The sequence below is a fragment of the Astyanax mexicanus genome, chromosome 5 (genome assembly GCF_023375975.1).
Source record: "Astyanax mexicanus isolate ESR-SI-001 chromosome 5, AstMex3_surface, whole genome shotgun sequence".
Taxonomy (NCBI): domain Eukaryota; kingdom Metazoa; phylum Chordata; class Actinopteri; order Characiformes; family Acestrorhamphidae; genus Astyanax; species Astyanax mexicanus.
In genome coordinates this window covers 21,273,270-21,298,772 of record NC_064412.1, presented here as the reverse complement: position 1 = coordinate 21,298,772, position 25,503 = coordinate 21,273,270, and the positions used below count along the sequence as shown (strand labels likewise).

Here is a 25,503-nt window from a genome sequence, read left to right as displayed (position 1 = left end):
GGCACTATGGAAGCCCATTTCCGCCACCTGAAGAAAAAAAAACGTCCTCAACTAAGTCATAATTATGAGATAGAAAAGTCATAATTATGGGATAGTAAGTCATAATTATGAGATAGTAAGTCATAATTATGAGATAGTAAGTCATATTTATGAGATAAAAAGTCATCTCATAATTATGACTTACTATCTCATAATTATGACTTTTTTATCTCATAATTATGACTTAGTTGAGGACGTTTTTTTTTCTTCAGGTGGCGGAAATGGGCTTCCATAGGGCACTTTTGCAAACACACTGAGTTGAATTTAGACTGTTTGAGCAAGCCATTTACCCATTTAGCTGAAGTTTTGCTGTTTTTTAAATATCTGACAATATATCTTAACCATGGTATTGGTTACTACAGAAAATAAACTTCTTAATTAATGGTCCTTTAAATCAATCCAGACCAAACTAGAAACTAAAGGACTATTAGAACTGGAGTCGGGCTTCTGAAGAGTAGCATAAACATTGTGCGAGTTCCAGAGGAGCCAGTTTTGCTGTGCTACTGGATATTATTGCCTCCTATAGCTCACTATTTCCATTATGGTGGTGGTAATGTGATGGAAGGTAAAAATAGATCGGGCCACATACTCTCTCTTTCAGAAGGTCTCATAACACCCCCCGCCACCAACCCCTCCCTCACTACGCATACTGTACACACACACACACACATCACCTCAGCCAAGCTGTGAGAGCTGCACGACCGCACAATCGCGCGCTGTCTCTCTCTGAAGTGGAGCTCTCTCTGAAGAGCGATGAGAGTCTGCTGGGAAACGGTTCTCCATTGAGCAGTCACCTTATCTACAACAATGAACATGCGCTCCTGATCAATAAGACTGATGAAACTATACCTCACTCCACTGGAACAGGACTCATCCCTCCTCGCTGTCGTCCTTCTCCAGAGCTCAAGAGGTCGCAGTATCGCTGATGGGAATCTGCGTGAGACTCGGGCTTCTCTGACATTGATTATTACGAGGGGAAGGAGCGAGATGGGAGTGTGTCCGCATCTGAGGGGCTCAAAGCCCTTCTTGGTTGGGTATGACTGCTTATCAGATCGGCCGTCCCCTTCTGCCGTTTTATCTACTTATTTATCTCCACTGGCTGGCCGGTCCTGTGGTCAGCATTTCAGGAAAAGCCAGACCAGTCAATGATTTGCTCTGAGCGATCATCAGTATAATCTCAGACAGGCTTAGGCACATGTAATTTCTCGCAACTCTACTAATCTACCCATCTGTTTTGGGGTAACTAAGCAGATACAGTAGCATATGGATGAACACAGCGGTATGATGCGCACCAGAACTCACCTGGCATTGTAGTCTGGCTTTTCAAGGTCATTTGAGGACCATTTAATGTTTTAAATCTTTCTTGGCCTAGTTAAAATACAATAGGCCACGCTGAGTTGCAAGAAAAACTGTTCTTCTACCCCCACTGCCTGCATGAGCCAATAAAAAAAAAGAAAATAGACAGAAAAATGAGTGAACCAGGAAAAGCCCCCGTACTGACGTCAACCCGTAAATTAAGATTCACAGCCTCCCCATATTCTTCACATTGACCAATTGCAGAGCTGTGGAGGAAGTGATTGTCAGCGATTGTTCAGAGACGAGACTTTTGCATGTCATGAATATTCATGAGCAACAGCCGAAATCCTGACACTCTTCCCCGCCCACTTCTCCACCAAACTGAAATAGCCTAACAAAACAAAACACAAAATAAAATAAATCAGCTTACAGGGCATTCATTCATACTTGAGGCCACCACAAAATGTATGAAAAACCATGGAAGGAGAACTTTAAACATATATAGTGGCATAAAAAAGTATTTGCCGCCTACAGATTTCTTTTGTTTTTGCTTTTTTGTCATACTGATATTTTCATAATTAACAAACAAACTTAAATATCAGACAAAGATAACCTGAGTGAATATAAAAAAGCACTTTTTAAATGATCATTTTATTTATTAAAGGAAAAAAAAAACAATCCAACCCAGTCTAGCCATGTGTGAAAAGTGTGTGTCCCCTAAATCTAAATTAAATTACTTTGTTGTGCCACTCTTTGCAGCAACAGCTGCAGTGAAGCTTAATCAACAACTGGCAATGAGTCTTTCACATTTCTGTGGAGGAAATTTTGGTTCCACTCTTCTTTAGAGAATTGTTTTAATTCAGCTACATAGTAAATGAGTTGTCCGTGCCCTTTTGGAAAATTGTGGTTGGCCAGCCAGTCACTCCTGGAAAAGTTCACCAGTGTTCCAGGTTTTCTCCATTTGTGAATAATGTAGACTAAGGTGTAGGTTAGACACAGACATATAAATTGGTCTTTATTCTACAAGGAGGCGTCCATGCTTGATTACTTTGTGTTGGAACGTTTCGCTGCAACAGTGGACCATCCATATAAATCATAACCACAGTGGTGATAAACTTGAGAGATCACATCCAAGTCAACTGTGCTCAAGTTAAATGTTCAGATATTACCTAGCACTGTTTGCATTGTTCCATGTTAGCACTGTTAGTGATACCAGTTGATATCAACACAATATGGTGTTGTCATGGTGCATCCAAGCAGCAAACATTTAACATTCTACATAAAGTCACACACCCTGTGTGTGTGTGTGTGTGTGTGTGTGTTGTTCTCTGCTCTTTATGTTCATATCAGGACCAGGCACTCGTGCATGTTATTCCTGCCCTGTGAAATGTTAGTCCTCCCCTAGAGACTCTCCTGCATATCCAGTAATCTACCCATCTGTTTTGGGGTAGGTAAGCATATGGATGACTACAGTGAAACTCTACACACCAGAACTGACCTGTCTGTCTGTCTCTTCATCGAAGCCTGGCTTTTAAAGGTCAATCCATGATAGTACAAATCCACATACACGATACAGTACACATGCACTGGTCTGTTTGGCTACATATAACATATTACGGGCTATTTTTAGATGCTAGTAATTCTCCTAGTTCTAATTCTAGAAGTTAGAAGTCTTCAGTCATCTAATAAATCATTTTTTCTTTCTTCTGTTTTAAAATCAGTGTGAAAATACTGGACATTTTTTAAGTATAATTGGTGCTTCATTTAAAAAGTAAAAAAAAAATCAGTTTCTAGCCCTATTTTTTTGGAATATTTCATTACTAACTACTAGTAATATAATCCATGACTAAGGAGGGAATTCAGGGTCCAGTTTTAAAGAAGTTTGTCTAGGAGATCAACTAGTTATCTTTTAAATTATCTTTGTCCTCTCTACAGGAAAAGCGTTATCTTCAGAGAAGATTCCTGTAAAAAAGAAACAATGCAAACAAATAATTGATTTATATTTAATCTCAGGTTCATCCATATCTAAGAAATCTATACCTTATTAAAACAGTTTTTACTAAATTCTACATTTTTTTTTTTCATTTTCTGTTTTTGTTATTGTGTCGTTTTTTTGCCCAAATTAACTGTATTTGTTATTAATTTGTATTGATAACTAAAATATGACTAATAATTAATCTAAACAACTTTAGTTTCATTTAGCAGTTTCACCACAAGAGCGCTGAACAAGTAGCACTGATAGCTGTGGTGCGCACCATTTGAACTCACTGAGTGCGTGTTCGCAGCTATAAAATAAATGTACAGAACACCCTGTGTAAAAGCCAACAATAATATTCCTCATTAAATATATATTTAATTGGAATTTTAATTCAAATAATTAGTAATAATACAAACAACATGTCTGCAGTTATTATAAGCCATGGATGTGTCTAAGAACTGTTTCCATGCATTCAAAGAAAGAGAGAAAGTATCTTCTTCATTTGAGTGGTGTGTCTAACTTGGAAGAGCAGACTCCCTGAGCTTAATTCTACCCTGCTTTTGATGTGTTTTGGATTTAACATGCTTGCTGCAAGTGACTTTAACTTTATAAAATAGCTGTTTCCATAAGCTGATTCCTGAAAATCATTGGGGTGCTGCTGTGTTCTGCATTCTGCAGTTACTACTACTTTTTTTTTTTATGCAACTGGGATATTAAAATCTAGTCTGTTCAGTGTATTTTCCACACAATTTACCTTAGGAGTGCAGAAACATGGAAGCCAGTCAGTAATAAAGTTTTTAACATACACATTGTTTTTATTTTAATACTAAAATCTGACTCAGTTCCCGCAATTCTGTTCATCTTTTACACACTGTGGAAATCATAGGGCCTCACATATGGCAGAATGAAGTACTCATAAAGTTATTTATTGTGATATATTTTAGAATATCTCGTTGCTGGTGCTTGGTCCTTCTCTGCTTCTGTCTTTGCTCACTTTGTGAAGTAGAATTTTATATGACTTGTCCTACTACATTTCTGCAGATGCCTCTCAGCTCATTTTCCTCAGTTTTGTGACATGGCTGACAGACATCCCATCATCGATGGCAGGCCATCATCTAAAGCTAAATCCCAGGATGCAGAGCTGCCTGCTATACAAGCCCTGAAAATGTGTGTCCTCAGTGTGAGCTTGCTGTGCCCTTTTCTGGATGGTCAGTTTGTTTTCTGCTAAAAAAAAAATAGACTCATGCTGGATTTTTTTTTACCATTTTTTCTAGCCAATTGTCCGAGCTGCTACTCAGGTGTATGTCTCCCATTACTGGTGATACCACAACACCAGGAGGGGGAAGACTAGCACAGGCCTCCTCTGAAACATATGAAGGCAGATTCAGCACACTCGGAAGGAAAGCGCAGCGATTCAGACACATCAGCTCACAGATGCCTTGTGCTGATCGACATCACCCTAGAAGTGATGAGGGGAAAGAGTGCTATCTACCCACCCAGAGAGAGCAAGGCCAATTGTGCTCTCTCAGGACTCCGGCAGCTGATGGCAAGCTACTTTAAAGGGATTCGAAACAGCGACCTCCCGATCATAGTGGCAGCGCTTCAGCAGTAGTTCGAAAAAGAGAAGTTGGCTGACTTTACATATGTCAGAGAGTAGCAGCTGAATAGGTGGGACAATCAGCCTAGCTGAATTGGGGAGAAATTTTTAAATAAATCTTGAAAAAAAAAAAGAACTGAAGTATCAGCACTGACTGTGAGCACTGACTGTTTCCGGCTAGTATTGTTTCAGTTTAAGGATATCTTTGGGCTTATTTACACAAGCTCAAAGATAAATTCTGAAAGCACACAGCAAAGCACTTCGGTAAGCTAAACCTCAGACTAGCCTTTGCTTAGTGTCATAAAGATAATATTAATGTTGTTATAACTCCTGCAGCCCCTAATCTCCATAGGGGTATTGTAACAACAAAAAGCTTCATAGCGTTTGAGGGTTTTTCCATCTCCTGAGGTCGTCTGGCCCCGCCAAGGAGAAGAGTCAAAGCTGGAGAGTAAATATAAGACAGACTGGTGAATATTTATCAGCATGCCTGCACACTATCGAATGAGCTGCACCACCCTATCCCTCCACAATCTTACCTTGAATTATGAACGGGGCAGGAGGATAGATGTACTAGAAGATGACCCTGTCTTATTGAGGTCTGCCAGAAGACTGAGAACGACTGTGAATAAACATACTGCTGTCGTCTCCACAAGAGAAACTCCTCAGACTAGAAGAGTTCCAAACAGTTCATCATAAAAAAAAATCCCTGAAAACTCAAGGTCTCTGGAGTTTAAAAGCAGCGTGAAGTGGAAGTGGCTGTCAGTTCATGTGAGAAAATCAAAACGGACAAAAACAAAGTGCTGTGCGGCTGATGTGCCAGGGTAAAGTGGAATGGCGTTCGTCATCGTGCTTCTGAAGGAGTTTCAGGACAGATTTTGGGAGGCATTTGTTTCTACAATCACTGTTAATCATATCAGATCCACGGACAATACTGGAGCTGTACTCTGAATACTTTATTATTCTCCTTATACCCTGTTCTCTAATGACTGGACCCCACAGAGAAGCATTCTCTTGAGTGGATGATGAAATAATGTTTTTTTTTAAAAAGGTTTTGTGGGTGGATTAGGACAAAATAAAAGTTTTTGCTTTAGATGAAAAGTGTTTTGTTTGGAGAAAGGAAAACACTGCATTCCAGCATAAGACCTTAATCCCATTTGTGAAACATGGTGATGGTAGTTTCATCCCTTCTGAAAAGGAAGTATACTTACGAGCATTAAAAGTATGTTTAAATTAGGTAAAGAATACTGAAAGTACATTATCAATTTAATATACTTTATGAAAATACACATTAAATATACTTTCTCTGTATTTCCATAAAATGTATTTTTAGCCATGCTTTAAATTATACGCTGTGTTGATAGAAAACATATATAATGGCATTAAATATTGCTTAAAGTGCACCTTAGTGTATTTTTTTCCAGTTGCATTAAGGTGTACACAATATGTGTATCGATACGCAAAGTAGTATATTTACAATATTTACAATATCAATTATATTAAAAAAGGTCTTTAAAAACACAATCTTTAATCTACTTAAATTCGCAGGTGTTGCACGAAAAAAGCACTAAAAATGCTTTTATGTTGTGTTTAAATATAGCTTAATTACAACTGAAATATACAAGTCGCCATAAGTTGTTCCAAAATAGTACATTTAGTATGTATTTAAGTACATAATTTAATTTTAGAAAGTATTTACTTTTCCATGTTAAGTATACTTTTAAAAAATATATACTTAATACACTTTTCTTTTACAAGGGATTGTTTGGGTCTATTTTGCTGCATCTGGGCCAGGACGATTTGCCTTCATTGATGGAAACATGAATTCTGAATTATATCAGAGATTTTGAAAGGAAAATATCAGGACATCTGCCCATGAACTGAATCTTAAGAGAAGGTGGGTCATGCAGCAAGACAACGACCCACAAGCACACAAGTCATTCTACCAAAAAAAGGTTTAAGAGGAATAAAGTTAAAGTTTTGGAATGGCCAAGTCAATCTCCTGACCTTAATTCATTCAAAATGTTGTGGAAGGACCTGAAGCAAGCAGTTAATGTGAGGAAACCCACCAACATCCCAATGTTGAAGCTGTTCTGTACGTAGGAATGGGCTAAAATTACTCCAAGCTGGAGAGCAGGACTGACCAACTGTTACTGGAATTATTTAGTTGCAGTTATTGCTGCAAAGGGGGACCACACCAGACACTGAAACCAAAGGTTCATATACTTTTGCCACTCACAAATACTGTAATATTGGATCATTTTCCTCAAAGAATAAATGAATACAAGTATAATATTTGTTTCTTATTTTTTTGACTGGGTTCTCTTTATCTACTGTTAAAATTTATGCAGAAACTTATAAAATCCTAAAAGATTTACAAACGTTTAAGCACCACTGCATAGTCAGACCAGTAGTCACACTGAGGTGTTTAAAAACTCCAGCAGCACTGCTGTGCATTCACTGCTCTGCTTTGATGAATGGTATTTGAAACTGTGCTTCAGTCTGAAGGAGTTTCAGGACAGATCTCTGGGGGCTTTTGAGGAAATTCAGAAGTGTTGTGGGTTTTAATGAGATGGAGGTATAAAGAGCAGGCACTGTTAGCGACAGGCATTTCTCCAGGATAGATACAGATATCATTTGAAATTGCTTTAATTGATTTTTTAAGAGGATTTCAGGTTTTGTGTGTTCAGGTAGTAAAAAATGAAGCCATGCACGGCTGCCCTCGAGCCTCAGTCTCCGTGTTTCTGAACGAAAACAGAGGTAACGTTCACCAAAACACCGGCCGGGTCCAGTCTAATCATGGAGAAGAAGAATGAAATATAAATGACACGGACTACTGGAATCACAGCCTACTGAAGCTGCATTTAAAATGCACGACGACTCATTATCTCTCGCTTCCTCAGAAAAGCTAATTAAACAGATGCTGATCCTCTTTTTGGATGTACGATAGGAAACTCAATAAGAACCGAACCCTTCAAAGTACTTGTCCTTTTTATTCATGTGTGCACAACGTGCAGAACACGGTTATCTGCAGCACATTTCTTGAGAGCGCTACTTCTTTATCACAGCTTACCTAGATAGCAACACCCAGGAGACAATGTCTGGAAGGCACATGGCCTCAGTCTCTGCACGATTGTAGACAAATGCAGCAAATGATGTGGATGTTCACACATTTACATGTACGTTTATATATATATATATATATATATATATATATATATATATATATATATATAAATATATATATATATATATATATATATAAATATATATATATATATATATATATATATATATATATATATATATATATATATATATATATATATATATATATATATAAAGCACTGAGCATTGGCTTACAAAAGTGATCAGTCATTCAGACAGAAATTCCCAAGCTAGTCTCAAGCAGATCCAGACCCAGAATTGAAGCTAACATGATATATGACACTGCCAAAAATGAGTCACACACAGGATGTGTCTGAAACGTGAGAAATGCTGCCCATTCAGGCAGAATTCTGAGACAGGAAGACACCCAGTCATGTCTGAATAGAGATTTAGCAACTTAGACTTCTATTGCACAGGGCTAAATGCTAATAAGCTAATGATAACACCAGATATCCCAAGTTGCAAAAGTTGATTTCAGGGAGGTTGAGTTGTCCATACTTCAATAAGAAAATCTAGCCCACACCTAGAATGAGGGTTGGTGCCTAATTGTCTTTTCTGTTGGCAATAGTTTTGGCGGTGTGCCAAGTCCTGCTGGAAAATGAAATCCACAGAGAAAAAACTGCACTGACTTTTAGATGTGATATTACACAGTGGACCAACACCAGCAGATGACATGTCTCTCCAAACCATCACTGATTGTGGAAACTACACCACTCTTCCTCCAGACTCTGGTCTCCTGATTTCCAAATGAAATAATAAATGTACTGATGGTCAGTGATGGTTTGGTTTGGATGGTTAATTTGTCTTAAATAATATTCTAACAAATGCTTAAAATAGATTACTCTGTGCGTAATACATTTCTATAATATATGTGTTTCACGTTTTGAACTGAATCACAGAAATAAAGTAACATTTTCATGATATTCTATTATATTATAGAATGCATTGTATGTTATAATTTATGGGTATACAAAGACCTGCACCTTCTTAAATCATCAACATTCCTTGTGTCCTGGATTTACCTTTTCAATATGCTCATGATGCTAATGTGTTGGCAGGTAAGAAGAGTTTTTTCCAAGTAAAAGGTATAAGCATGGACGTAATTAAAACCCTTTTTTTTAATGGGGTCTTCAGCAAAGAGACCATCCTAGTACTAGTGAGTATATTATATTTTCTATTTGCATAGACAAAAGTGAGACTCATTACTGAAGATGAGCCACTGCCATTCCAGTGTTGTCTTGTTGGAGGTAACCAACAAATGTCCTCAGCACCAAGATGAATGGTTTGTTGTCATGCATCACACATTCAGAAGGCCTGATGTCAGTGTAACATTTCAGTGTTATATTAATAACTTCCTGTAACCAGTGGCCCTGTCTTTCCTGAATACACACTTAGGTGCACATTTTCAACAGGACAATGCTCATCCACATACTGCTGTCGTCTCAAGAGCTTACCTTAAAGACACAGAAGCTACATCTCTCCAAAACAATTCTTGATATAAAATGTTCAATAGGATGCTATTGAACAATCAATCAACCCTACACTCCTACCGCAAAATTAGCAGGAAATGTGTGTGAGAGAAAGTTGAAGCTGTATAAGATGGATTATCAAAGGACACCATTAGGAACCTCTACAACTTAATTCAGAGATGTCTGGCACCTTTGGTTATACACTACGTCCGTATGTGTAGCTCAATAAATATTGCCTGTATCAGTCAATTTGGTTTTATAATTTATTCTTCCTGGTAACCAGCATCTTCCTTCCAAATGTTTATAGACGACGAGTGTATATAAATCATCTCAAAATACTGGAAATTGGAAAGTTCAAAGGAAGGTTTACGTACTGTAATAAATGCATCACAGTGCAGTAAAAGGTAGACTCTAAAGGTAGAAGTGGCAGTGTTATTACACTGATATAAATTATGATGTAAACAGTTCACTCCACAATCTCCTTCACCTCCAGATACATCTTCTCATCCATTTTTATTACCAAATAAGCCTCAGCAGATCAAATAAATAAATAATATTACAGAAGTTGTTTGTTTCCCTATTCACACTATTCACTCTGCTGTGCAGTCAGGTTTTGATTACTACGCTCGACAGCACCGGAGCTCTAGATAAACTCCTCATCTCGGGCTTTTGGTGAAGCACAGGAGGAAAACTCTCCCTCATAAATCTGCTCAGTCTAAACAGGATGTCTGGCTGGCAGTGATTAATAGGACACAAGCTGCCATGGTCGCTCTGCACCAGGGAAAGACACAGTAAAACACAGGATATGCCGAAAATAGGCAGCGAGTCTGCCAGTCACTGAACTGAGCAGAGGATGGAGAAAGTTCAGCTTTCTGTGCTTCCTTCATCTGCTGAAAGGCTTTTTCAGTTTTTCACTCATGCTACTGTAAGGTTTCAATATTTCATTCCACAGACGTTACAGCTTGATTACGAGTCTCATCTCTCACAGACAGTACTGTCTGAAAAAACGTCAATACGCACATTTTCCCAACACTTGGACGAGTCACTCCCATTTCATTACAGATGATTCTGTTGAGCCAGGGCTTTACTGTTCAGACATGAGCTCTATATTCAAATTTAATGGAGTTTAGCAAGAGATTTCCTCAGTCTGATGGTGCTCTCTTATGATGCATGTGTTTATTAGTGTACAGATCATCCAAACCTGCATTCAATAATATTAAATTAATGGCTCTATTCATGTATCTGGTTTGCCTTATATATTGTTATTCTATGTGCTGCCTGCTTATTGCGAAGACCTGTATGTGGGGGGGGGGGGGGTCCTGTGTTTTGGACATCAACAGAGGTGGAAACATTTAATAAACAACACAAAAATCGATTGTCAAAAACATCTCCTGTCTCTTCAAATCTTTTTTTAATTCTTTGTACTTGACGCTGAGACACATTAAAGGTGCCAGCCACCTCTGCAGTGGATCTGGTCTTCAGCCTCTTGATAATCAAGGCTTTGGTCGCAGGGTGGATTTTTGGCATGTTGTCAGAGGTCAAGTTGCAGTTCAAGTGAAGAACTGGGGTGCTGGGGTTCTTTTTATACACACCCACTAATTAAATCGATTTTTTGTTGTTGTATCAATGTGTCTTGGCAATTATATTACATTACATTATGCTTTTGTAAAAAGCGACTTACAATAATAATGTACATATAGTAATAGAAAATCAAGGTTAAATTTTTTTTTAATTAAGACCTGCCCTAAAGAAGGCCAAAGGGTAATAGTGGGATAGAGGAGAAAAAGAAAGGAAAGAAGGAAATGAGGTTAGAAGTAGTTAAGAGGTGTTAGGAGATTAAGTGCTTTTTGAAGAGCTCATTCTTCAGGAGTTTCTTAAAGATCCTGATCTGGTAGAGGAAGGTAGTTTGTAATAAATCAATAAATCTTATATTGTTATTTCTCTTTTAAATGGATTTATAAGGAACTGAGCAGAGCTCAGTATATGTGTTGCTGTCATGAAAAAATTGTAGGATCTTCTCTGCCAATGGCAAAAAGCTTATTTTGCTGTTGCTATTAAAACTTGTTTTGGACTTCTGGTACTGCTAAACTTCCTCCTCAATGTTGTGCAAACTGCATTGTATGTTTGGTAGCAAATCTAATTTCAACTGTAAATATTTACTGTAAGAACAATGTAGTAGCATCTGTGTGGTTTTAGTTTAGTTAGACTGTGTTTGTTTATAATTGTAATAATCACAGCTTACCTTCTATAATAATCAAACCACATTTAATTTGTTATTAATGTTCTCTACTCTCTTCAGAAAACTCTAGAAGGAAGACTTTCCTGTCGCCTGGTGTGAAGAGACAGCAGACAGGTGCCCCAGAAATGCAGATTCCAGCAGACAAGGGAGAATCCTGAACCGTTTCGCACAATTCTGAAACACATTTAACAAATCTGCATAATAAACACACACATGCTTTCTTTAAAAAAAGAATCTTTAATAAAAAAGCCTGAACATTTGAGGTTCCTCTAACTACATTTTAGTGCGCTTATAATAAACCCTTCATAAACAGGAGTCTTTCCTTCAGCAATTCTGTAATTCCTTCATTTCAGAACATTGTGAAAGTGACCAGACCACAGATAATTAAGCAGTTAACAAACTATGAAAATCACTGTAATAAAAGAAAATACAATCATTCTTTTTGTGATAAATTCCCATTATTTTACCACAGCTCTGTATAAAAATCATCTTCAAAACTACAATAAACTAAAATAGAAATCTCATTTTTTTTTCATTGATTTTTTTTGTCCCCACCACATATACATAGCAGTCTTAAAAGGTATCATAAAATAGATCATAATAATAAAATAACTTCACATTTTATAACCCAATATAACATTACAATACAACAGTGAGTGGCCAGCATTAGTACAGCATTTATCTAATAGTGTTCATCATTTTCTCTATTTCTAGTGTTCAAATCTGCAGAGAACATCTGACAACTCATCCCATCCCATCCTGTTACAACACAGTAGCTCTCATTAACAATGACATAACAATATGACAGTGATAAACACATGAAATGCAGGACATACATGATAAGATATTTGCCCTTAAGTTTAAGTGACATTTATAGAACATTTCCATTGTTATAATAATGTGCTTAAAATGAACAACACATCCCTTTGTTACTTTACCTTGAGCATTTCTCACTTACACTCATTACCCTGACCTGCACTTAACTGACATTCTGTTAACCCTCTTCTGACCTGCTGCAATTGCACAACCCTCTTCCTGTAAAACACCTGATAAAAGATAACTGAATATTGCATATTTCTTATAAAACTGTGAAATGAATGCTATTTGTGGCTATAGGCACAGTGTACTGTACAGTGGCTTGCAGATGTTTGGGAATCCTTGGTCAACATAGAATATTTGTTACTGTGAAAAAGTGAGTGAGTAGACTATTCATGCAAAGAACGCCCTTCCAACTGTTAAGCATGGGGGTGGGTGATTTATACTGCAGCCAGTAGCAGGGGAAATTAATTTAACTAGCAGCAAGATCTCTAAAAAGCAAACACTACTCTGTTTGTTAAAGATTTTACCATGATCCTTAGTACTGCAACCTAAACATGATCGAAAAAAGATGACCAGGTGATTTATTTAGTGCTGAGCATGCAGAGTGCTTAGTCTTTATCTTTGGGCTTTTTTTCTTTTGAAATGGTAAAAAATTAAATCTGTGACTTTTGGGACTTTTTTGGAAATCAAGTTACGTTTTATTTACTTTAGTTGTTCATATTGTTCACAATGTCTACATAATTTCTATATAATATCTGTATAATTTGTGAAACTACACATTTTGTTGAGATAATATTCCTTGAACGCAGTCTATTTTGTATTTGTTTTGCAATTTACTGTGATGTTTTATGGGTATATTTTGACATTCATATGCATGCACTAAATATACTGTTTTGATGCGCAAACCTTAACAATGGTTTTGTTTCTACTGAATGTTTGAAACTAATCTACTGGTACTACATATGTTGCAGTACTAAGTTTTTGAAATTAGTAAGTAAAAAATATATATTTTTCAACATTTTGCCATATTGCCAACAATATCGTTATCACAAAAATAACCTAAAATATTGTTATATTATTAGGGTCATATCGCTCACCCCTAATTCACAGTAACAGAGATTTTACCTAAGGATGCCTGCACTTTTTTGTGCACCACTTTTTATGTATATATGATCTTGAAGTGCGTCTGAAAGACAAAAATTAGTTCAACACTGAAAGCATCTCTTGAGGGTTTGGGGAATCAGTAGCTGCCTCTGAAGACAAGAGGTCAGCTGAGATTCGTGCAGAGTTCCGACATTCCTCGGCTACTCTGAGCCTGTTCTCATACCTTTCCGCTGACGGACGCCTCATTAGTGCCATTTCACAAGCCTGCCATCACTTTAACGATTATTGCCATGACAAACCCACAGCCACTGTAAGATCCTATAAACTCGGTCATGCAAAACCAGTTCTAACGGTGCCAAAAAACCTGCTCTGAGCCTTCTATTCCAGTGCTGCCTTACCTAGTGTGTCTCAAAAATGACTGAAATAGAGATTCTTCTTTCCAGTTATTAATTTTCATTAGAGTCACATTACACTGTATATTCATACTGAGTAATTTAATTACTAAGGGCGTTTTCACACCAGCACATTTTATTCTGGTTTATGTGAACTCAGAATTAGTTTGGACAGGTGTGAATACAGTAAATGCACTTGGATGTGTAATTTGTTTGGTCAGGTGTGAATACAGTAATTGTATTTGGATGTGGACCAACACAACCACACTGAGACCCTTGACAGGAAGTGATCTCAGTCTGGTTTCAAACTAACTCTGGAGAAGTGTGTTTGAGTTGAGGAGAATGTGATCTGGCCTCAGTTTGACCCATCTCTATTATTGCTGTGTTAAACTGAACAGAAATAGGCCCTAGTCCAGAGCACAGGACATTTTTCCTGTATTTACCTTCTTGCTCCTGCCCCAGACAGATCTGACCAATAGGAGGAGAGAACATTCTCACGTTTGTTGTATTTTTCTATATATATTTTTTCAAACACGTTTAGTTGAATCAAATGATCCACCCATTTACGCATTAGGACTATCACAAGTAATGCTTCAAACACTAGGAGGGTGAGGGCTAGCAAATGTCTCCTCAGATACATGTGAAGCCAGACACTCACTTTTTTTTTAAACTGTCGCCAATGCAGCAACACTAGGCAGCCATCTACCATAAGGCCAATGGCAGCACCATTCCCAGCTCTGATACATATGCCAACAGAAGCCTGTTCTAGCTAAACCATAACAGAAGTGATGAACTTGTGATTTGAACTCGTGATTCTTGAGCCAGCATCCTAAGCCCCCTTTCAATACAGCAACTGAAATCCAGAACTTTTCTAGATTTATCTAGAGCGGTGGCATGTGTGAACGCAAATGTTGGTGTTAACTGCTTTGGACATCGTCCAGATCTCTTTCTGGTAGTTCCCTAACAAAATTTGAGGATCATGTCTGAGTGAGCTCATGCATGTGTGAATAGAGCAGGGAATGTTCCAGAAAATTTATTGTGGGTATGAGTCAAAGTTCTTCAAAACATCATCTCAGGGCACCGAGTGGTCCAGCGCTCTAAAGAGCTGCCAATTGTGATCGGGAGATCGCTGGTTTGAATCCTGGTCATGCAGCTTGTCATCAGCTGCCGGAGCCCTGAGAGAGCACAACTGAGAGAGCATGGCTCTCTCTGGGGGGCTAGATGGCACTCTTTCCCTTCATCACTCCTAGGGTGATGTTGATCAGCATAAGACGTCTGTGAGCTGATGTATCGGAACTGAGTCACTGCGCTTTTCTCCGAGTGTGCTGGCTAGCTACTCGGCAATGCTTAATCCTTTCCATTCTACCCCTAATATTGTGGATTTAAACATTTTGTTGTTTGTTGTTGTACTCGTACAAAGTCAAGACCTGATTCTCCAGATATTTTCTGAAGTGTATGTGTGGATAAGGGTTTAGTCTGTTGTGACACACAGCCTCAAGTGTGCTGGATTTTTTTTCTTTTCCTTGGTGTGAAAAACAAAAAGAAAAAAAAAACGCACCAAGTTTACAAGCTCATTAACTGATTCAGACCATTGCAAACTGACTATTGGCGTGAAAACACCCTAATACCTAGTACATTATACAGACTCCATGTCAGTATATTGTTCAGGTTGTTTGACTCTTTCAAAAGCGTAAAGACCTTAACAAAGCCTTCTCTACCCTTCAGGAATTCAGCCCCTACATTCCTCATGTGTCCTTCTAATTCCTCCCGCATGTTCTGCCTGACTGCGAATGCATAGGCCTCCATCAAATTAAACAGTCAAAACACAAAACAAAGCGCCACCATCAGCTATTTTATGCTTTACCAGGCTTAGCCCGGGGTTGGAGGCTTACTCCTATAGCTGGTGATGGGAATTTCTGGGAGAAGCTGAGCTTGTAGTTTTGACGGAAGCAAACTTTGGTGTGAAACAACGTATCCAATACAGGAAAGCTGCCTGCAGAGGATATGTGATGTGATGTACGTGAACAGATTCAGAGGTATTACAACATAGGAAATGTGCTTTGTTTTGGCTTTGGTTTCTATTGACGAGCTGGCAGTTTCAATTCTTTAGCATAAAACATGTAAAACTAATACGATTTAAAGCTAAAATACACAACTGACGGTAATAATACGTGATTGAACAAATCTAAAGTAGTGATTTTTTGTTTTCTAAGAAATTAGATCTGTAAAATATAATTTAAAAATACATCTGTAGTAGAGATAAGCTATAAAGCATAATAAAGATGTTATAGTGCATACACAGGAAATATAGACTGGTTCATAGAAATATTAGAAAGACAAAGCCATGTAGCATGTTGCTTGGTTCCCTCATAGAACACATATGGAAACCTGTAGAATTGTGCACCATCAGCACCAGCACCTCAGAATAACCTCAGTTGGGGGTTGCTTGAGAATGACTTTCCACTGATGATGCTGGTGCTGTCCTCAGCATGATAAGACTTACTACTACTCAAATGAAAGCAGGTCTGGGTGTGGTTCCTCGTTCTCCATGTTGGAGCTTCTCCTGGAGCTTTTATAGTCCACTGAACCGTTTTCCAGGAGCTCCCCCTCGCTCAGGCTGATGCGACAGCCTCCTTTCCCCGGGCAAGGTGTGGAGGCCATTCTCGACTCCATACTGTTCAGTTTTTGTTTCAGCTCCAGGTTATCCTTGTGAATGAGGTCAGGAACGGAGCGCAGCACCTGAGACTGGTCTTCCTTCGCAGCGTCAAGCTCCTTCAGCCCGTCTGCCATCTGCACAGCATCTGTACTGCCACACTGCCCTTTCACCTCTGCTGATCCACTCTCCTCCTTTATCTGGATCTCCAGAGGCGTGCTGGCTGCTGAAGGTGTCTCTGGCTCCAGGCCTGGCTCTTCGAGGCAGGGCTGGAATTGATCCTGGGCCTTGCTTGATGATATGAGGCAGCTCTTATCTGGGGAGGACAGGAGGGAGGAGTCGGAGACCTCTGGGGAGGCTACCACTGGGTCAGATGAGATCATCATGTCCTGAGTGGTCTTTAAAGCTCGAGGAAGCCGCTTCTTGCTGGTGGGAGGTGGAGGATCCAGGCGCGGGAAGGAGTCCAAAGACATGTGACTGTTGGAGAGAAAACAGAGGAAAGAATAAAGATTACTCTCAAAATCAAAACCTCAAGCTTAAATACTGTTAAATACATGTCACAGTGTGGATACACAGAAGATACATAGAAGATAAGCACTAACTTAAGAACTTCTTGAACAGATGGGTTTTCAGTCAGCATTAAAGGACAGCATGCGACTCAGCTGTTCGAACACCCAGTTGTTATGTCAGTTTGTTATCCATGCTAGCACTATCTAATGGAATGCTATAGGGTCTGTTTTTGTATATTTATTAAAGTTAAGAATTACAAAAAGCAAAATTACACACTGGAGCTGAAATTACGGTACAATTTAACAGTTTTAGACAGTTTTTGGCATACACTAAATCTGGCAGTTGTTTTAGCCATTGCGATTATGATAAATAGACAAAAAGAAAGACCCCTAAATTATTTATTTTTATATTGACTTATATTGACTTTGCTGAAAATTACAATTCACTTGTAAGAACCATCTTAGACTGTTTTTTTTTATTTATATATGAAGACTGATCATCTGTGAACTAAAGATTATTCCCTTAAAGCAGTAGTTCTATAATAGTTCTAAACTAGACTTGGGGGATCCTCACTTGCAGTTTTATTAATAAGAAAATGACACTGTTCACATTCATTTAAAACTCCTTTTTAAAAGGATTTAGATGTTGGTTTGGAGGGCTGCAGAACTCTGACTGGAAACTGCTAATCAACTTTACCAGCACTAAACATTTTGGAAAATTCAAAGCAAAATTCCAAAAAGTTGGTAAAAGATAAAGCAAAATATGCACCAAAATATTTTATGTAAAAATAATGATAGGGTAGAGACTCAAGCTGCATGGTATAAAGGGCTAAAGGTTCATAAGGAAGTAACAGCAATTTTTGTTCTACTTGCACTGTTCCTACTACTCCTTTATATTCTGTTATACCAAGTTTTCCTATTTTACTGATGTAAAAACTATTGTTACATTGCAGGACTTGTAGGGGTGACCTGCCTTGTGTGTTTGTGAGTTTGCCTCTCTTTATGGTAAAAGTGGTAAGTTAGTATATTTCTAGTTTGTTATTTTGGCATGGGGTCACTTTAAAGCCATTTAAATCTGCTTCCTTTATTAATCAATTTCAAAAAGCTGGCAAACAAGTATAGCTGAACCCCAAAGGTAATAAATTATTGTCTTTATTGGTTGCGTCCAGTGATGTCAGTAACGCGATACTTATTAACGCGTTACTCTAATCTGACCCTTTTTTTCAGTAACGAGTAATCTAACGCGTTACTATTTCCAATCCAGTAATCAGATTAAAGTTACTTATTTAAGTCACTGTGCGTTACTCTCTCTCTCTCTCCACCTCACACACACACACACACACACACCGCTCCCTTACCCATTCCCCCTCCGCTCTTCCCCAGTCACACGCGTCTCGCTTTCTCCCCTGTCTCTCTCTCTCGCGCTCGGCGTTTTTTTTGCGGCCGCATCCCAATTCACTAGCCAGGGCAGCGGTCTGCCACAAACTTGATTGGCAGAGGAGAGCATTTAAAGATTTTACACCACACGTGATTGGAAGTTCACTGTGGCGCAGAGCGCACATACCGTAAAGACAAGAAAAGTTCCGGTGCTTTAAATGAACACTGTCAGAATTAAATCCTTCTCAGTTGGGTCCGGTATGGGTCCGTATTGGACAACGTCTGGGTCCGGACCCGCACCGCAGTCTGCAAATATGTGATCCCTGGCCTAGACCATATACACGGTTCTGTTTTATAAAACCACTCCTTGCTGCCCTGCAGAGAACAACAAGTTCAATGTTCAGTTTTACAGTGTTAAATATGTCAGGTCAAGAAACACTTTCTTTATTTTATATAATATATATATATATATATATAATAAAAAGACCATATTTTATTTTTTATAAAAAAAAAATATTTATGTTAAGTTAATTTTTTTATTTTTATAAAAAAAAAACTTTTTTTTTAGGAAATAGTTCAACTTAATAGAGATAAATTGTTGCTGTTAAAAATGCATTTTCCAATAAAGGGAGTATTGGCAAAACTGGTTATAATTTTTATGTTAAGGTGGTGGGAGGTGGTGTCTGCAGCTGCTGAAAGCAACTAATAACGTAACTTGTAAAGTAAAATCAAGTAATCCATAAAGTAACTAAGTTACTTTTTAAAGGAGTAATCAGTAATCGGATTACTTTTTCAAAGTAACTATACCATCACTGGTTGCGTCACATTGTTTCTGTTTGGTCTGTGGCTGAGCGAGCATTCACTTACAAAAAATTACTGCGTCTAAGCCTTAGAGAACATAGCATTTAAGCATTTTCCTGAAATGTTTAACTTTTCCATTTCACATTTTCACAATTAACAAAAAATAAATAAATAATCTATTCAACAATAAAAGAAGATTTCAGTGATGGTAAACATGGTAGCACATTGAATGCTCATATTCTATATACACTGATCTACTTCACTTGGGTTAGTCTCCACACAGTCCATGGTATAAGACCTTGTTTTGTTTTGTAGGACAAGAAGATGAAATTACACATTGGAGATTAAATGAAAGTATTGGCAAACATATTAATAGGGGTAGAGTGCTTAGAATGAACATTTAATCAACAATTTTAAGGTTTTTCAAAAATCGTTATAATGATGACCTTTTCAAAGGTTGTGGTCATACAGATAACTGAAAACACTGCATGTGTTTATGACTGAAGGTTTTAGTCATGGCCTGATGTGGATATTAAGTTTAATAACAGCCATAAAGCAGCCTGCTGCTAGCATGCTCAATTGATCGTAATATGTAATGGCTATGCAAAAAGGCAGAGTGTGTATAAACCTGAAAACCTATAAAGCCTATACCAACTCATCTGTCCCTAAGCTATTTAAAATCTCATCACATAATGTACTAGTCAACAAGCAAACCTAAAGCACACAAATGAGAGAAATGTGCTTATTAAACAACACATAGAAGTTGTTTTTTGCCAGACAATTTATAGGATTATCTGAATATTGTGCTTTTTAGCTCCCAAACTGAGACTGAAGGGCACTGAAATAATATTTTCCTATTTTAAGTTATGGCAAGCTGAACAACAGGGCAGACAAATAGGAATAAAGAAAACAAAAAACAAAAAAAAAACTAGTTAACCTAGAGCTACAAACAACTTTAATTTGTTTATGGTGAACTGATCAGTTTAAAGATACATTTTGATTTTCTAAAAATATCTTATTTACCTTGATATGTAACACTTAACAGCTTAAGCTTTACTTCTGCTGTTTGGAGACAATGAGAAATAATAAGCATTAATTGACTCAGTAACAATTTTTTCCCAAAAACAATTAATTATGCCACCAAGTTTGACCCCAACTTCGTAATCGGCCCCACCCCCCTCCCAACAAGAGCATTTTTTTTGTGCTTTTTTTTTTGCTTGAGAAGGTGATCTGGTCTCGATCCAAACCAGCTATCAAATTCACTTTTTTAAAATTAATCTAAACTAATGATGAGGCATTATCATTAGTTTAGATTAATTTAAAAAAAGTGAATTTTATAGCTGGTTTGGATCGAGACCAGATCACCTTCTCAAGCAAAAAAAAAAGCACAAAAAAAATGCTCTTGTTGGGAGGGGGGTGGGGCCGATTACGAAGTTGGGGTCAAACTTGGTGGCATAATTAATTGTTTTAGGAAAAAAAATTGTTACTGAGGTAAAAATTGTTACAATGATTTAATCTAATATACAAGTCAGATAATATACTGCTATGAACAAACGCTGTCTCTGCTGTTCCATGCAGTTTACACGCACAGTATGTGCAGCCTTCACTGCTACGGCCGCACTGCATGTCCAGTTGAAAAGACTTCTGTTTGAAAATGCGGCAGAAAATTTTCAGCCTTCTGTGTTAAAGCAGCTTTACACTGCACAGAATCTTCACACTGTATTTACTTTCCTGCTCCCGTGCCAGACGGCGCTGAATGATCAGAGGAGACAGCGTGCTTGCGTGGGTTATTGGTGCGCATTTTCGTGGTTTACACTAAAGTAAAAAAAGTTTCCTCTATCCAATTTGCAGCACACAACGTTCGCTTTATCTCCCCTCAAACATATAAGTATATACAAGTATTTTAACGGACACCACTAATATAAATATAATTATACATTACATACATTCATTCTTTTATTTACATTTAAATATCCACTATGAAAACTCGCATCTTAAGAAGAACAAGTGGAATTAATTGCAGTTAATTAGAGAATATTGTTGTGATTAATTTGATAACATTTTTAATTGACTGACACCTCAATTGGCACTTGTGAAAGCTATGTGAAAGCTATGGAGCAGTGTAACTTGTATATGGAGTAGTATAAATTGGCTTTTTGACATGTATTGTTACACAGCAGACAAAAAAAGGTACATTATACTGATATGGAGTTTGTAAACCATCACACACTGTTTTATAACAGGGCTTTTATAACAACGGCTGGTCACGGTCTCACTCAGGGATATATTGTGAATGACTGCCTAAAATTCTCTGGCTAAGAGGTTTCCTCCACTCCAACAGTTGTCGATCACAACTTCAGTCAATGCCAGACTTGCTCACATACCAGTTTTCACATTCCTGCTTCCACATTCACTACGCAAACACATGATTTGATGCACCGGTGAGAAATGGAACCAGGCAAAATGAATGACCCTCCCATGAGACACAAGCAGACCGATCAATGCAGCAGCAGCAGCAGCACAGGATTAGCCGCTCTGCTTCGGTGCTGCTGCTGTGTAACAAAGTAGATGAATCTTCAAAGTAAAGCAGTAAGCAAAAAAAATGATTAAACTGACAGAGCAAAACAACAGCAGCTGTAACCCAAGCAGCAGTAGCAGCAGGATCCTCGGAGAAGCCCAATAGCAGAGACAGAACTTCAGAATACACACTTATCATAAGAAAGTCCATTATGAAATCTTCTTTTTATTTGCTGCTAAGTTATTCATTCATTTTATCTGGGGAGAAAACCCTCATGAATTTTTCACACATGATTTTTCTGTTTTAATTATACATTCTCAGTTTTAACTTCTTATGCTGCTGTTGTAATAAAATATGATGAAATGGCTATGGAATTACAGAGTCAATGATCCTTAGTGCCTGTGTGCAAATTACTCATCAAAGTTAATGTGTGTGTGTCCTGAGCAGGGGTTAAATTGTATTTCTGATTATACAGAATATTTTAATATTTTTGCACTCTGGATCTCTGTGTGTTCCCAATGCATATGCTCACTTGGCTACGCTAGTAGCAAGCTGCTTTATGGCAATTATTCAACTGACAATTTTATTAAAACTGAATAATTTAAAAGCAGCATTTTAATAAGACTTTAATTTTTGTTACACTGGACTTTATTTTATCCATTGGAACCTATTCAATGTAATAATTCAGAATGATCGCAAACAACATCTAAACTTGGCATGGCATATCTGCCTTACTCTCATTTTGCTGAATTTTTAAATTAATTACAGGGTTCATGCACCATTTTAAAAGTCAAATTCCATGCTTTTTAAGGCCACAATAAATACAATTTAAGACCCAAAAATGTAGTCATAATTTCTTCAGTTCTCTCCCTGGTAACGTTAGCTAACTTTCTGCTGACGTTAGTATGTTAACTACCTCTCTGCTAACCTTAGTTCTATGCCTGGTTCTGTTAGCTAGCTCATTTGAGCTAGCCAGTTAGTATGTTAGCTAGCTCGCTGCTAATGTTAGTTAGCTTGCTGTTAACGTTAGTATGTTAGCCAACTTGCCGATAATGTTAGCTAGCTCTCTACTAACCTTAGTTCTATCCCTGGTAATGTTAGCTAGCTCGCTTTAGCTAGCTAAACTTAGTATATTATCTAGCTCGCCGCTGAAGTTAATATGTTAGCTAACTCGCCACTAATGTTAGCTAGCTCTAATGCTAACCTTAGTTCTCTCTCTGGATTAGATGTTTACGATGGGCCACTGTGTTTTCCCATTGGCATTAAACGCAACATCTGAAAATGTAAAATTAAAATTTAAAGCTAAAATTTACCTACAGCAAATTTACAGTAAATTTAAAACAATTTAAGACCTTAATTACCCAGATTTTAATTCATGCCATTTTACGACTTTTTAAGGACCTGCGGAAACCCTGATTTAAGCATATGTGCCAACTGCAGGGTGTGGGGGGCTGGAGCTGTACTGGATAAGTCAATGCTCGAAAACATAAAGCAAATTCGAAGGATGAGGATTGCTACAGCAGCCAGAAACACTGACCTGTTTTCATTAGGCATATTAGGTTGCTTCTTTCTATTAAGGGATTGCCAGATTTGTTATTTTCCAAAAAAAAAAAAAAAAAAAAAAAAAAACTGGCAACCTACAATAGATGCGTACACTGATGAGTGACAAAAGAAGCAGGCTGGAATGTGTAAGTCACCAGCAAAGAATGAAGCTTAGCGGAATTCATTCAGTGTATTGAGCTTGAAATAAAAATTTAATTCTGAATTAATAATGCCATTATTTTTTTCTCCGAAGGTATGCAGCCAATTTAATCACCCTATTAATACTATTTTCCTGCTGAATGGTCTGCTCAAGATACTACAAGCGAGAGAACAATGCAGGGCGATCACAATCTCTTTATTTTTATATCTTCAGGTAGTTAGTGAACGGTTTGTGTACTTAGATAAAACAACCTGGCATACAAACCTGATCAAGCTTGAATTAAACTAACAAGAAAAAGATACCGCGTGTGAGAACTGTTTAACTCAATTCATTCATCTAATAATAAGATAGATACTTTATTGATCCCGAAGGAAATTTAGCAGCCAGTAGCAGTTACACAACACAGTAGAAACAAACAATACACAGTAGAAACAAACAATAGGTGTAGTACAATACAAGAGCACATTGAGGGATAAAAGACACTAAACTATAAAATTCTAAACTGAGACTTACAAATATATACATAAATATATAAATACAAAAACCTATAGAAAGTGTGGAAGTAATCAGTCGTAGATATGAGGTAGTGCAGTAAAAGAATAAATTAAGTATAGGAGATATCAGCAGACATGACAATATTAAAAATAAACCTGTGCAAGTATTGTATTTAAAGTTAGGTGCGAAGTGTAGTGTCCAGGAGTGCAAATGTACAGGATGTACAGTAAAGTGACAAGTGTCCAGGGGTGCAAATAAACAGTATATACAGTAAAAAAGCAAAAGAGTCACAGGGTGTAGATGTGTAGGGTGTTTAATAATGTAATAATAATAAAAAAATACTTCAGTCGATAGGCTTCTTTCAAGTTCAGTGACTGTGTTGCATCTCTCACCCTGTTCTGAATTGCATGTGTATCGTATGATAGCTCTAAATGCACACTACAGCAGTGCAGGGTGATGTTCTCATTATTTTGTCTGTTAGTTTGTGAACATTTCTGAGTTGAAATAACCTGGAAAAAGTGGGTTACTGTGTAGCTAGAAAATCTTTTTTAAAACTAGCTTTAAATATTTTGTTATTTAATTAATTTCCTTTAATGTTTAAAATCTCCATTTACGAGCACAAATTAAATAAATCTTGTTCCCACGTTACTGGCATCCATGAATGAAGCAAGGCTCGCCCACTCCTGAATCTCAGCTAAACCCTCAGGGCCTCATTTATCAAACTGTGTGTAGAATGTGTTCTAAATCTGTGCTTAAGAAGTGCCAGAGTGCACTAGAAAACTGGCGTCTACCAAAAGGTGTACACACAAACACACACACACACATTTATATACACACACACACAGCTGTACAGAGTGAACATTGATAAATTCCACACTGTCTGCATTGCTTATGCATGGCCATATTTAAATAAACACCTACAAATTAAATCTGTGGTCAACAAATGATCTTGAAAAGGCTCTGGTACAGTAGACTTACTGTTTAGGACATGTTTTACACAGCATTGGAGCTTGTTCTGTGTAGTTTGCACAGAACCAGTTTTTGGTCTGCCTGTAAGTGAATATACTGCGTAAGAAAGAAATAGCTGTATTTGCATACTTAATATAATGTTAAGGGCAAAATATTTGAACTACTAAAAAAATTATTATAATAAATAAAACATTTCTGACTAATCAAAAACACAGTGAACACCCTCTAGTTTGATCTGATCTGACATTAGCCGCTGCAGTGTGAAACCAAACCAACCTAATAAAAACATGAAATACACCAAAATGTGTAGTCTGTAAGGGTTTGCCCAGACTGACTACAGTTGGAAGTTCTACAGTACTTACTGGAACTACGAAATATTAG

General features: G+C 37.5%; 2 protein-coding genes across 4 annotated transcripts in view; both read right to left on the bottom strand.

Annotated features, from left to right (window-relative positions):
• uap1 (UDP-N-acetylglucosamine pyrophosphorylase 1) overlaps window positions 1-1,052 on the bottom strand; it is a 38,337-nt gene extending 37,285 nt beyond the window's left edge. The window contains exon 1 of the mRNA XM_049479364.1: window positions 889-1,052. The gene's annotated coding sequence lies outside the window, so the exon portion shown is untranslated. The remainder of the gene's footprint in view (window positions 1-888) is intronic.
• A 12,246-nt stretch (window positions 1,053-13,298) lies between these two features.
• nos1apa (nitric oxide synthase 1 (neuronal) adaptor protein a) overlaps window positions 13,299-25,503 on the bottom strand; it is a 179,027-nt gene continuing 166,822 nt past the window's right edge. For all 3 annotated transcript variants that reach the window (XM_049479357.1, XM_049479358.1, XM_049479360.1), the window contains one exon: window positions 13,299-17,228. In XM_049479357.1, coding sequence (XP_049335314.1) covers window positions 16,604-17,228 — 625 coding nt within the window. In that variant the 3' untranslated portion in view covers window positions 13,299-16,603. The remainder of the gene's footprint in view (window positions 17,229-25,503) is intronic.